This window comes from Anas platyrhynchos, chromosome 2 (genome assembly GCF_047663525.1).
Source record: "Anas platyrhynchos isolate ZD024472 breed Pekin duck chromosome 2, IASCAAS_PekinDuck_T2T, whole genome shotgun sequence".
NCBI classification, from domain to species: Eukaryota; Metazoa; Chordata; class Aves; order Anseriformes; family Anatidae; genus Anas; species Anas platyrhynchos.
In genome coordinates this window covers 26100294-26115285 of record NC_092588.1, presented here as the reverse complement: position 1 = coordinate 26115285, position 14992 = coordinate 26100294, and the positions used below count along the sequence as shown (strand labels likewise).

The 14992-nt window shown below is 36.2% G+C and overlaps 1 protein-coding gene across 2 annotated transcripts; it reads left to right on the top strand.

Moving 5' to 3' along the window:
• The first annotated feature begins 2838 nt into the window (after positions 1–2838).
• On the top strand, positions 2839–14360 carry DECR1 (2,4-dienoyl-CoA reductase 1). Of its 2 annotated transcripts, none has more exons than XM_027452448.3 (10): positions 2839–2997; positions 5611–5813; positions 6706–6763; positions 6853–6939; positions 8280–8427; positions 9275–9374; positions 11327–11399; positions 13541–13687; positions 14017–14079; positions 14169–14360. In XM_027452448.3, exons 1-10 carry the CDS (start codon positions 2920–2922, stop codon positions 14226–14228), a joined length of 1017 nt encoding a protein of 338 aa, XP_027308249.3. In that variant the 5' UTR covers positions 2839–2919; the 3' UTR covers positions 14229–14360. The 2 variants fall into 2 exon arrangements, with proteins under 2 accessions (XP_027308249.3, XP_071890576.1); XM_072034475.1 differs by lacking the exon at positions 2839–2997 and adding an exon at positions 3374–3478.
• The last annotated feature ends 632 nt before the right edge of the window (positions 14361–14992 follow it).

The window sequence follows — 14992 nt, the reverse complement described above, 5'->3', positions numbered from 1 at the left end:
AATTTTAAGTCCATTCAGCACGTCAGCACTGCACTGCAGATGGTTTGCAATGTCCTTAAACTTTTTATTATTATAATAATTATTATTATTTTATCTACAGGGAACAGACAACAGGTATGGAGAAGTGGTGTGAGCTGTAGTTCAGAATACCCGTTTCTCATCATGCTGTGGAGCTCAAAAGGAGCAGGGTGCCAAATCCCCAATGCCCACGGTTATATTGGCCCTTACTTGAAGATAAAATTTCTTCGTACTGGGTAATCAGCTTACTCCTCTGGTTATGAGTATTGATAATAATTATTTGTCATTCATCTTTGCAAAACAGCAAAAGCCATTGGGTGGGTGCACGTAGGTAGCAAGTTTTAGCATCAGGAAACTGATGGAGTTGAAATGGGAGAACTTGGGACAACATTTTTCTAATAGGAAGAGATTAAAACATAAATATGAGATGTTACTTTTGTGGAATCTTAATGTGTTTAATCTCCACGTGTAATTAAGCATTCTTTGTCCTTAAATGTTCACTTAGATACCTTTTTAGATTTTCTCTCCTACATTTCTTCTGAGATAAATGACCACAGTCTTCCTAATCTCTTTTTATGCAAGTTTTCTTCATCTTTGTTGGTCATTTTTTCAGTCACTCATAATTTTACAATTTCAGTTTCACTAGAGTGACCAGAAATTTATAGTGTATCCTAAATTGTACTATATCTCAGCTCTATATAACTACTTAAATGTTCTCTGTATAGTTCATTATCATTATTCTGTGTCTTATTTATTCTATTGGCTTGACTTCTGTGATCACAATCTTATGTGACAAATTGTCATCATAAGAAACTGAATGAATCCTGTAAACCATATTATAATGTTTATACTTTCCATTTCCCTGCTTTTATCCAATTTCATTTTATTTTCTGCTATTGTGTCTTCCTATTTATTCATATTTACCTTCTAGATTTCTTGAGTTCCTTGCTGTCTCTCTGATCGTGATTGATCTAAGTAACCTCTAATATTTTTTGGTTCTCTACTTGTTCCTTTTTTCAGATCATAAATAAATGATTCATCAGGGTTCCAAACTTAGTTTCCTCAGTAACTATAAGTGCAGAAAGAGGCATTTCAGATACCGTATAGGCTACAGGCTTAATCAAATATAATTCATAAAATAGTGCCATAGTTTACCAAGCCCTGCGAAACAGTATCTAAATAAAATATTGAGGTGATCTACCACTAATTATTTACCCTTTACAGAAATGTAGATATGAACCATGCCCATGTCTTAAAGATGCCATTTTTCTCCATGATGATAGTTATCTCTGGCTTATGACTTTTTCTTAATAGCTTTTGGTTTCAAAAGTTTCTTACAGTATTTTTAAACTTTATCATGAGGTGCTAAGTATGTATGTAAGGTAGTTGGAGTGGCAGAAAGAGCATAGTCATGCAAGTTTACAATGAGGACTCAAGTTTCTGCTGAGGACTACATTCTCACAGTTGGCCAAAACCCTGAAAGCCTAAATTATGGTTGCTATACATCTATCCATTACCTCTTAGACATTTAGATAAAATATTACTGAGACAGTTATCTTTGCATAGAGCTAGTGCTAGTTAGACACTTTCAGATCATACTTTTCTAGGTATTACTGATTTTAATGATTTTTTTTCTTCTCACAGATTAATATACTTTACATGTGTCTAGGTTTACAGTCTTAGAGTTTCTCAGGTTACTGCACAAGATTAAAAAACAAACAAACAAACCAAAACAAATCAAAACAAACAAAAAAAAAAACACAGATATTTTGGCCTTGTAGTCCTCCAGATTTGCTTTAAACCAGAGACCGGATGCTTGAATATTTCAGATAATCTATTCTTAAACTCTTCCTACTCTTCCTAAGCTTATAAAGACGTATCTCCCAAACCAAAGTAAGATTTATAAAATGGAATAATACTTTATTAGACCAATTGACCAATTTAATTTTCTCATAAAATTCACTTACATTTTAGATCATGAGACATGCAGGTGCTAATGTGTTTTTTTAAATGCCTGCTTTCTGTCTTACCCAAGCTGTTCAAAAGGGTTGGTATCAGTCATTCATTACCTTTCCAGTTGGCGAGTCTATGTGTTCTACACAAATAAATCAAATGTTATCTCAGAATAATCCCCTGTAGATTATCTGGGTTTAATGTTCGTAAACTGTTCAGGCCTTTTCTGGATTCCATTGTCAGTGGTGAATTTGAAATAAGAAGGAGAGGGATTTCAATCATCCCCTTGCACCTTGCTTCAGGTCTTGTGTGGGATGGAGCATCAGTGCTGTTACTGTTGTGTCAGGGAGGGCTTTGTGAATGTGCTTAGCCCGATCCCACCCCAAAGCAAACCATGTGGTATCAGACCTATTTGAGAATCCCAACTAACAGACTGTTTCCCCGCAGTGCTTTTGGTATTTCTTAAATAAAGAATGCTTGTTCCCCAAAAGCACCTGGCAAGAACTGGCAAGAGTGCCTGAGAGGAGCTGTGCTGATGGTAGAGGTCACATAGACTTCTTTCAGTGGAGCCCATGAGACAGTCTTTCTTGACTTAAAATAAAACTTTTTATTATTTTAGCGTCCTTCAAATGGCGTGCACTGAGGAATTATTTCAGAAACAAAACCCAATGAAACACAGAGACTGAGAAGCGCCGCTGCAGCTCGGGCTCCTGAGGCGAAGGCAGCAGCCAAGCAAGGAGCCGGCGCCCGGCGGGGTCGAGCTCCTGAGGCTTCTGGGGCTCAGATTTTGCTTCCCAGCTACAGCCTCGCCTCTGCCCCGACACCACCGGCCCCGACAGGAGCAGCACCAGCCCCGCAGAGCCCTGCCCGGGAGCCGCGGTGCGGCCGCCCCGCCTGGGGCCGCGGAGCAGGCGCCCCGCCCAGCGCCCGCCCCCGAGGCTCGACAAAATGGCGGCGGTGGCCGCGCTGCTGTGGCGGAGCGGTGCCCTCGGCGGCGCCTCGGTCTCCTTGTCCGGCGGCAGGCGGGTAAGGCGCTCCCCGCTCCCGGGGAGCTCGTAGTGGTGCTCCGCCAGCCATCTCACCCGCTCTGCCAGGGCTCCTCTTGCGGTGTCAGAGCCACCCGCAGCCGTGGGGAGCCGTCTTGCAGTGCCGGAGCGGTGTCGAGGGGCTGATGGTGGCTGGGGGAAGACCCCAAAGGGTCAGGACGCCCCCGTTTCTCCTCAGTGCTCCGCGGAGCCCCTTTGTGCCCCGTTTTCCTTCAGGCAGGACGGCAGGGGCTGGAAGTGTCGGTAGCGCCCTTTGGTCCCGTTGGCAGAGTCGCGGGGTGTAATTTGTCTGAAGTGTGGATGTTGCTGTCTAAATAGTGACGGCTGCTTCTGTGTGGGTGTTGTTAAGGTTTGCTGAGGGCCCTTTCCAGCGAGCTGTGCCCAGGCAGAGTGCTTCCTGCCACTGACTGCCTCCGGGAGGACCTTCTGTAGTAGTTTCATGACTTCCTTCCGACCCCCGGGTGAGGGGATTTGTTTGTTTGTTCTCTTCACTTCTTTGTTTTTACCCTCTTTCCTGGCGTATTTATGCTTCTCTTTACACCCGAGATTTAATTTAACACCTAGACCTTAAATGCTGGCAAGATTAAATTGAATGACTCCTGCCAAGGAAACTCGTTGTGAAACTGCTCCTGAGGAGACTGCTGAATCATACCAACTTCACCGGCTAGTTGATGCGGTTAATTTATTAATCTTGGTCTTAAAGCCCATACTGTGACCTGCTTCCTCATCCTCCTTCAGCAGGAGGAGAGCTGCTTGCACGGTTTCTGTAGTGAACTGAAGGTTTTCAGAGCCCTCTGTCCCTATATATCCCAACAGAGATGAGCTGAACAGGGAGCTCTGAAGTCCTCAGAGAGAATCCTCACCCACCCTTTTCCTGGAGCCTTGGGAGTATTGTGGTATTCAGTGAAAATGTGCAAATCTGTTTTTTGTTGGGATAATTATAAAACATATTGGGATAATAATAAAACATAAATAAATCACGATATTACAGACATTTGGTGGCAGATCTGATCAGTAGAACTTTATTTCAGAAAAATGCAGTATCCTTTGTTTTTTCTATATGAGTTGTTTGTATTGCTTAAAACCGTTTTTGGATTTTTGCATGTGTGTGTGAGAAGCCATTGCACATTAGCTGAGGAGTCCATGTTCTAGAAATAATCACCAAAATACGTGTTTAATATAAGTACTGTGGGACTTGCTGCATTGCTTTACTTTCACAATAAATCCAGCTTTAGTTTGACCTTTACTTTCTTGTTTTTTATTCTACAGAGTGCTCACAACTCTTCCTCAGCCTTAGTTTTTGTTTAATCATTTGCTTGGAACATGAGCTCCATTAAATTGGCATGATTCCATGATTCTTCTGTTTTCCCCCATGTTACTCATACATAAGTGTATTGTCATGTAAAAAGACTTGCATGCATGCTTTCTCAGGCTAACTTTAAGATCTGTGAAACTTGTATCCCTGTATGTTAGCTATGGCATGTACGGATTATTCAACAATCACTAAAAATACTATCAATTATTTTCAGAGTTAGAAATTTGAATTAGTAATTAGAACAATAACTAGTAATATTTGTACTATTTTAAAATAACCTTTCTTCTTCATGGCAACAGGAAAGATGTTGAACAATTTTTTGCTTTTGTTCACAACACCATATAAAAGTAAACATGTAGTTTTCCTAAAATTGTACTAGATTTTTTTTTTTTGTAGTGAAATAGACACTTCAAGGAGTCAAGTATAAGTTAGCATTGGAGAAAATAAACAGAGCGTGTGGTCTTGCATTCTTTTTTTTTTTTCCCCCCACTATAAAAATGGTCTAATCTTGTCTTTCTTAGAAATGTTTCCAGCTCCAGATTGAGGTAACTTCTGTATTCTAAATAATTTAGGACATTCTGCATTTTTACTGTAATGCTGCTGTGCTGAAGTATTTAATTCAGTAGTTATTTTAGGGCTGGATTCCATCTGATGCTGGAATAACCCAACATTTCACAGATTGCAAGATGACATTAGTTTGTTTAGCAGCTCCAGAAATTACTGGGACAGGTCTCATGGAGTTTGATTCTACCTAATTCAAGCCAGTTAAGGGTAATGTTTCATTGTGGTAAACGATCAAAGTCATGGCACTGCTAGTGAAGCTTTTGAATCCATAAATATATAGATAAATAGTTTCAAAATCACATGTATTTATTAGGGCTAAACTCCTAGTTTAAAGTACATTTTATATATGAATCTGAACCTCAAATCCTGCTGTAAATGTATAATTTGTTTGTAAAGGATTTCCACATACCTTAGTAAAAGTGACAGCCATAAAAATAACTAATACACAGAATAATAAAAACCACTATTAAAATATTTTTTCAATAGTTCTTTAATTGGAATGGAATGTCTAAAAATAGCTCAGATACTTTCCTGGTTTACTGTTTGTATTACACTAAAACACCTCCATGCAAACGCAATTTAATCATTCTTACATTCAGTTTGTAATGATAGGAAGGTAGTTATGGTTGTTATCTTCATTGTCAGAAAAAAATGTAATCTTGAGTAACAGTCTTGTATATGGAAATAAGAAAAAAAACTTTTTTTTTCTTCCAGTTTTTCAGCCGTGGGCCAAATGTGTTACTTCAAGACAGCAGTGCACCACAGGCTGCATTCTTTTCACCTCTTCAAAAAGTGATGTTGCCACCGAATACCTTTCAAGGGAAAGTAGCCTTTGTAACCGGTGGAGGTACTGGGATTGGCAAAGGCATGACAACAGCCTTGTCCAGTTTGGGTGCCAAGTGTGTTATAGCAAGCCGGTAAATATTAACAAACACATTTTAGAGCTTTCATTTAGTATTGAATGTTGAGTGGATTTGTTTTGTTTTCTTCTTCATAAAGTAAACAGAGTAAATTTTTCCAGTTTATTTCAGTACCCTTGTAATTATAATGTCATATTATAAATACCCCAAATCTGATGTTTAGTTGGAGCTGCAGCATAACCAGCAGTAGAAAGAAATAAGCTAAACTCAGAAAAATTCTGCATGAAACGTGGCAGCAAAATAAACCAGAATATGACATAAATTCCACTAAAGCGTGAAAGAGAATATAAAATAGAATGACATTAGTGGGCATCTTGTATTATTGTGGGTGTTCTTCAGATGGATTTTGATTGCAATGAAGAATTACAATCATTCATCTTAATTCTTAGCAAAGATAGTCCTTCTACAGTTCCTTAAGCATTAGAATAAAGATAAGAAAAACAATCTCACTTTTAATCAAAATAAGTGTGACATTCTTCTAAGTAGTGATTCAGATATTAGTTTTAAATCTGAATGCCTAAGTACCTTCTAAAATACTAATAGAGTAATAGCTAAAGCTAAGTTTATTATGATTGAGTACTCAGAATAGAAGCATTTTGCTAGTTTACTACACTTGATTAGTTTAATGTTAGTCTCCTACTTTAGACACTTCTGAGTTACTTTAAATAGTAATAACCAGAAATTACTTAGATCTAGCTTTCAGAAAGTTAGTAACTGAATATAATTTTTATTTTGGAGTTATTTTCATGAAAATCAGTACGTGTGTGCATGCATTAATCTTTTCAGAGCAAATACAAGATAAAATTTAAAGTATTATTTAATGATATTATTAAATAATCTGAACTGTAATTGCATTTAATTGAAATTCACTGTCATTACTTATTTCTAGGAAGCTCGATGTTTTGAAAGGAACAGCAGAGGAAATTTCTTCTAAAACAGGGAATAAGGTAAATTTTACAGAATAGTGAATGTTATACATTAAATGGGTTGTAGGGATTTTATGCATTTATATGCTGCTTTTTCCATTATTACACAGGTCTATGCTATCCAGTGTGATGTGAGAGATCCAGTTTCTGTTAAGAATGCTGTTGCTGAACTAATTCAAGTGGCAGGTCATCCTGATGTAAGTATTTTAGTGAAAGGAAAGATCTGCAGTCTTCATTATTGAAAATGTATGAAGGATATGCATATGTGTGATGGATTTTAATGTGATAAAAAAGTTAATGGAATCTAAAGAGACTAGACAAAAAGTGGCAGAACTTCAAGATAAAGCTAACATTGACAGTTAAACTGGCTATACCTTTTGCATAGTTGTTAGAATAGTTGTACTCGGTTTAAGGACTAACAGTTTATTTGTAAGCAGTGGAATAGTTTCAATAGGATTGTTTTAGTTAAGCAAACAGAATGCTGCTCATAAATCCTCCTGAAAAGATGATTTAGCTGTACGGGTATCTAGTAACACCTGTTGGTTATTAACAGTGTCTCACAAATTAAAAGCAGAAGTAGTCCTAAACAAGTCCTTGCTTGACTCATTAAAATACACAAAGAAGGTTCCAACTTGAAAATTACCTGCTGCTGAAATGAAGAAAAAATCTTCAGTCAAGGTAAACATCTTCTAATAGTTGATACAAAACACAGAGCATTAATGTTATCCCATTGCTCTGAGAAGGGTTGTTGTCTACTGGAATCTAAGCAATGCTAGGTCGTAAATCCTGATTTGGTTGTGGTCGGAACAAGTCAGATTGTGCTAGCTGTTTAGAAAGTGTGACGAGGATGTTAACATCAACATAAAGGATATTCAGTGAGATTTAAAATGGTTTTCTGTAGATTTAAAACTGTCACCTGTTTACTATGGACATTTTGCTTTCAGCAATAGCTTCATATAAAAATGAAGGAGAACCTGATGAATTTTAAATGTGTGAATAAGAAGTGGAGAAAGTATTTCTCATTGCTGTATGCTATATCAGTGATATAAATCAGCTCACTGTCCTGATATGTAGATGTATTGTCCTGGATGTAGTTTTGACTGCTAGTTACTGCAATTTCTGGCCAAACCATATTATTATCTCTAGGTTTTAAGTGTGTGTATAAAGGGAGGAGACTTCTTGCTCTTTTTTACATTTTTATTATATTAATAATTTTATGAATAAATATACCATGTTGTTTTTTTTACCAAGCATTTCCTGTCCAAACATTCCTATTTCACTTTTTTGCTTTTAAGAGAGACTCCATACTGAATTGAATGTCTAGTTCTTTAGTTTTCTTCTCTTTAGTGACAGGACAGGTATGTCTATGAATACTGGGAGTATGGGTATCTGGGACAAACGTTTCCATTAGGACACAGTGGAGACAGTAGAGAAGGTACATCCACTACATTTTCAGCTCTTCACTACTGGACTGATAATATAGAGCAGTTTGGATACACAGCTATTTTTTAGTAAATTCTTTTTCTTTCTGTTTCAGGTTGTGATAAACAATGCAGCAGGGAACTTTATTTCCCCTTCTGAACGACTCTCTGCTAATGCATGGAAAACTATAACAGATATCGTGCTTAATGGTACTGCTTTTGTAACTCTGGAAATTGGAAAGGAGCTCATAAAAGCCCAAAAAGGTACCTAATTTAAGATAAATGATAAATAAGCCTTGTAACATAATGTTACTTGCTTTCCTTGTGTTACAATGTAAGGCTACATAAGGCTACTTATGTATCATAGCCACTATTTTAACACTATGTCTTTTCTAGAAAGTTCTTATTGATTAAAGCTGTACTTTAAAATCATGGAGTAGGACTGGTTAGAAATTATTTTATTGTAGATTGCAGAGTTTGTACTAATTGTAAAACACTTGTAAAAATGGAAAAAAAAATAAGGCTTTGTTTAAAGCATGTTACTTTTTTCTATTGGGTCTATATATATATCTTGGTTTCATTAAGCAACTGGATATGTGATGCTTATTTAAGTGAACATCAAGTCAAAGTAACACTTCATGTTTTCCTTCTTGACTTGTTAATATATAAATAACCAAAATTCACAGGTGTAGGATTTGACTAATAGCTCTAGCTATATTGATGAAATTAGAACAAAATACCCATTAGTAACTACTGGACTAGGGCAGCTTCTAAAAAGGCACTGTAAGAGCTTGGGCCTTCACTCTAGTCAGTGATTTTATGTATATATGTTGATAATCAGTAGAAGCCTGAAGGTTTAGATTAAGCTTTAGAGCCTAATCAACATCCGTTTTTACTTATGTGGAAGAACTCTAACATTCATGGAAAAGGGGAACTGAAATAAAAAGGACTTCCAAGATTATATCTTCTTAAAATCTTCTTACAGCCCAGAGCCATATGGTTCCCTGACACTTGAGCTACAAACTTCTGTGCTGCCGAGGGTGCTTTTTACCTTACGTTCAGCATTTGATCTTTGTGTGTATTTTTTTTTTAATGTTTTTGCAACTTCTAGGAGCAGCATTCCTGGCTATTACAACAATTTATGCGGAGAGTGGTTCAGGATTTGTGTTACCGAGTGCCTCTGCCAAAGCTGGTGTAGAAGCAATGAGCAAGTGAGTAATAGCGCAAAATGTTTGTTCTGCTTTTCATTTCTTCGCAATAGGATAAATGTAAAGACCGAGCTAAGCTAGTTGGTATAGTTAATATAGTCCACCCATGCCATTATATCATCAGAGAACCTTCCAGCCTCCAGTATCCTAGCAAGAAATAGCATGCTGACGGTTTCTTACAGAAAGAAATGTTAACTGCTTGTTACTGTGATAATTTTTATCAGGGCAAAAAAGTGAAAGCTGAGAGCACACATGTGTAGAAACAAATGTATTTATCAGGAATTTCCCTGCTTTCATCTGTGCTCTCTTCAGTAGACTTTAAAAGTTCTTATTACTTTGGAGTGGAATAAAATCAGCCAAAACCCGCTTTCTGTGGTTAGAAGGGGAGAATAACAACGGAGTCAACATTGCTTTGGATGAAGTATTTTTATTTACAAAGACTGTAGAACAGACTGGATTCCCAAGTGCATCAGATGCTGGAAGATAAATTATGCTTTTAAAAAGTCATAAGTCACTTGCTGCTCTATGATTGGCATTCACACTGGGGTGCGTGTTTTTCTCGGAATGTTTCTTCTTCCATCCCCTTTAGCCACTCTCCACTAGCTGTTCAGTATTTTCTTTCTTGGGCTTGGTTGGTTATTACATAAACTTGCTTTTGGTGCATTGGGAAAGGTGTTCCCAGCTGCATACTTTTGCTCTCTGCCTTGCATTGCTGTGGCACTTAACCAGAACATTAAGCCTAATAAGTTTGCTACTTCACTGGAAAGCAAAACTATAAAAAGGGTGACTTTTTTTTTTTTTTCCCGTGGGTTTGTGAGCTGAATAAACCTCTCAGAGAACCAGAAGAGTATTGCAACCAATGCAAGAAAGTTAAAATGCAGAGTTGTTATGGGGAAGTGGAGCTACATCTTTTGGTGGCGACAAATTCTAAAATTTCAAATCCAGAGTTTCAGTAATGAGATTCTTTTGCATTTTTTTCTCTGCTGGGTCTCATAGGCAAACCATCACTTAAAACCAGTTGTCTGAGGAAAAGTTCAAGGTCTGTAGTACCTTCACCTTTCCTTTGCCCTTTGTCTGGGTGGAGTCTACTTTTGCTAGTTTCATAAATTTTTTTTTTCCTATCACCATCTTAAATCAAGATCTGCAATTAAAATTCAGAACAACGTGTTGTATCCAAGTTACTTGGCAAAGAAAAATACTTCTGTCATTGTTAGCTATGGGACAGTCCTTGGTAGAAAATACTTCCTCCTCTGCATTTCAGCAGAAGGAATATAATAGTTTGGCAGCTGTTTAGTAAGTGGAATTCCATATCAAGAAACTTATGAAGACATAAGTGATAGTTTTAATTTCTGTTCTGTAGAGCCGAATGGAACTTAAACATATTTTTCCAAGATGTGACACAGATTCTTCATTCAGAAGATGAACTATCTGAAGTACTACTTACGTAGAGAAAATGCATAAAACAAATATTACTGGTCCCATTTTAAAATTTAAGGTCTATTTCATGGTATTCCAAAACATGTGAGAGCTACATTGAAAACACTGGAGATATTTATATTTACTCAATGGTCATAACTACCAGAGAAAGACAGTAGTCTAACAGCTGTTTGTCAAGGAATTGATGTGCCAAAATCACCTGTACTTGGAGGGAGAGAGAGAATCCCGCCTTACTGTTGTTTTATCTATTATGCATATGTTAAATCAGTATTCCTCTGTTTGTGAATGTGATTTTTTTTTCTTTAAACTTATAAATGATTTTGTTAAGAACAACAAAAGCAGGAAAAATCCTTAAGTGGAAATACCTGTTTCAGGACTCAATTTTTAGTATTTACACATTTGATTCAGTTCTGAATATATATGTGTGTGTGTATATATACACACACAAATATATGCACTGAGTAGCATTATTAAAGTAATGTTTAAAATATTGATGCATTTTGTTAATGAATTTTTAGGTCTCTTGCGGCCGAGTGGGGTAAATATGGCATGAGATTCAATGTGATTCAACCAGGTCCAATAAAAACAAAGGTACATAGCATGAAGTGAAACACAACCTTGAATGTGCTTTGCAGTAGAGACTTACCTTTAAGATAGTCTAACCCCTTCTGTAAATGTTAAGTTAGGGTATAATTTCCTTGAAAGTCCAAGACTGCTGGAATATTGAACACATTACTTATTAATAATACATTTGTAATGTAGAATTTCTTGAACTTAAGAAACTTGCTTTTGCCCCTTCCACTATGCTAATATAAAAAAACTTTGCTTACTGTTTTGAAGGAGGGGTATACCAACATATTGTAATGTTCTTTTTTAGATACGGATTTGAAGAATGTACATGCATAATGTGTCAAGTGAAGTGAGTTCTTGGCAGAGTACAACTGTCTTTTTCTGTCTGAACTCCTAATTCTTACACAAAGCATCTCAATTCTGAAATTTCAGAGTCTCTTTTAGGTGTATGAGAACAGAATCTCACTAGTTTTGTTGAAAAGCACAAAACTAGAAAGAGAAAAATAAGTCAGCAAGAAAATGTGAAGCTTTGGTAAGAGTGAAAAGGAGGATTGAAGGGTTTGAAGGAAGTAATCCAGACCAGCTGGAACAGGAAGAAAAAAGGAAGCAGTGCTGCAAGAGAAGAGAGAAGAATCCCTTTCACATAGAGTCCAAATATTACAGTTATGAGTTCTAACAGCTAATAATGGTATTATGGCTATATATAAAATGTTCCACAGTTGGTTTTACTGTTGTTTTGGGGGGCGGGGCAGAAAGTTTCTTTTCTTTCTTTTTTATTTTGCCAGTCTTAGATGCTACACTGTACAACTTAGTTTTACCTTTTTGACTGTAAAGTTAGATAAGTAACAGTATCAGCAGAGTTGTAAGAATGTTAAAACAACATGACAGCTCTGAGAGTTTTCATGACTGAAAACTCTCCTGGTTTTGTACCAAGTGGATTTTTAGTCAAGAGTATTAAAAAACAAACCACCATGTGATGATATTTATTCTTTGTTTCCAGCCTCTGGTAGTCTATAGCCCAGAGAGTTTGATACAGCTGGTATCTTTTCAGATTGTAGGCAACTTGATGGATTTTTTCCTTCCATTAGTTTGTCGTGTTCCCTTTTGAATCTATATAAACTATTAGCATGTGCTATATCATGTGGCAAGATCACTTTAATTTTTAGATTTCAAAATTTTTGGCAAGATAACTACTTTAAATGTCAGTATGCTACTTCCTGTTTTTTTATTTTTAATTTAAATTAATAGCATATCTCCCACTTGAGATACTGTATTTTCTTAGTAAAGTATTACGTTTGTCCAACTTCAAATGTCTCTGAAAACAAAACCGCAGATTTCTATTACTTAAACCAGCATATTGCAAAATCAAAGCTTTCCCCCTTAAGGGCTACACCTGTGTCTTCAGAAAATGCTTCTGGACGTCAATGTAGGAAAAGGAAGAAGCGTACAAGTGGAATGCTATTAAGCTTATAAACTGGCATTTAAAAACATGCCTATAGAAAATGTAAATGGCATGAGTAGAGCCATGATTACAGAAATTACAGTGTGCTTTAACTCTCATAACTTCAGTAACTTAAGATAAATGTTACTAATGCGTTTCTGACTTTTGCCTGAGGAATTTGTTTCCTTTTGGAGGAGCCAGGAAGAACAAAAAACTCTATTTCCTATTGAATTCTAAGCTATTCAAATATTAAAACTTAGAGTGAATTAGTTTAGTTCTAGTCATTGAAACAATTTGACTGAACCTTTTTTCATGCTCTGTGCCATGTAAAATTTATTTCTGTTGCTTTTGCTGCTGCTCATTTCCCTTCCTTCCTCTCCCGTGTCTATGCAGCATTTTTGAGTCATGTTTATTTCCTCAAGTCTATATCAAGGGTGTTTGTGAAAACCACCCCCCCTTTTTTTTGTGGATAGATGGTGGGTGACCATACCAAACGAATGTTTAATTCCAGCTTACCACCCTCAGTAGATGCATATTAGTAAAACAGTGATAAATTATGTTTTGTTTCCTGTATTCTTTTTTTAATTTGTAGATTGTGTAGACGTTTTGCTCACAATTGTTAAGTTCCTTATTAAATTTTCCATAGAGTCAGATTTCTGTCTAGTTTTAATTTCTCATGTAGTTAAAACATTTCTTTTCATATGTTTCTCTTAAATCTCAGGGTGCTTTTAGCCGCCTTGACCCAACAGGTGCATTTGAGAAGAAAATGATTGAGAGGATTCCCTGTGGCCGTCTGGGAACTGTAGAAGAAATCGCAAATCTTGCTGCCTTTATCTGCAGTGACTATGCAAGCTGGGTTAATGGAGCAGTAAGTTACAGTCGATCTTGTTCATAAAATCAACATGCTGATGGTCTGAGTTTTGCTGATGGTTTTTAAAATGTTGGTTACAGTATAGTATTTCAGAAATTAAATGAAGTTATTACTTTGAAACTCTACAATAATTATTAACCTTTTAATTGTATTGTATGATGGTTAGTGCCTTTAAAGAAGAACATTAAAAAAATATTGAATTACATTATTTTGAGTATGGATTTTAGTTTTCGGTCTGAATCAATAAAAATGACTTTCACAGTTCAGAACAAGGAAATACTACAGGAAAACCACTTATTAAATATACTGTTTTATGCTTTCCCTAGGTTATTAGAATGGATGGTGGAGAATATGTTTCTATGGCAGGAGAATTCAATGAGTTGAAAAAGGTACTAAATTTCTTCCCTGCTATTTTATGTTCATATACTTGGATGTGTAATTATATGGAATTCCAATAAAATGCTCTCTTCTCTTTTAGGTTACCAAAGAGCAGTGGGATATGATGGAAGCAATGATTAGGAAAACAAAAGGCTCTTAATATACCTAACTATATGGTGGTGAATTCTGGAAATGAACCACTACTTTTTCATGAATATATAGAAATAACCAAATGAGAAATAGCCTTAAAAATATTTTGTATGCTGATTTCAATAAAATGTTTAGAAATTGTCGTGTTTTGAATATAGCGTGTTTTTTTTCCCATCTGATTTTTTTCAATCAGTTATCACTACTGAACCAACAGTTCATTAAAATGTTATTGTTCTACAGTTAGTGTCTTATGTAGACATGCCATGATCTACATTTTTAAAGAATATTTCAGAGGATTCTTTGGTTTCTCGTGTCTATGGAAGTATTTCTTCATATTGTAGCTCCAGTAGGATTTGAAAACCATTGCACTTGAGTATAATTGTTAATCTGAAGAAAAACAAATCAAGTCTACTGCTTGCACTTCAGTCATGAGCCCTAAAACTGCACATAACAAAATGTCAAGTCATTATAAGTACTACATACACCGAGATGGAATGTAGCTGATATGGTTATATAAAATATTTTTAAAATATATAACAATCTTGGTCTTGGCTTTTTGACATTTTCAGTCAGTTAATTATTTTATGCCAAACTTTAAAAATGACATTCAAGGGGTAGTAATGCCTTCCTAAGTAGATATGTGTGAATAAAGTAATGTTCTTGAAAATGAAATACTACCAGCAAATGATTTTTAGTTTGCGTCAGATGAGGGAAGTCCCTAGGTTTCATTTGAATTCAGAGTGGTACTGGAGAATCTGTAAGATGGCATTACTT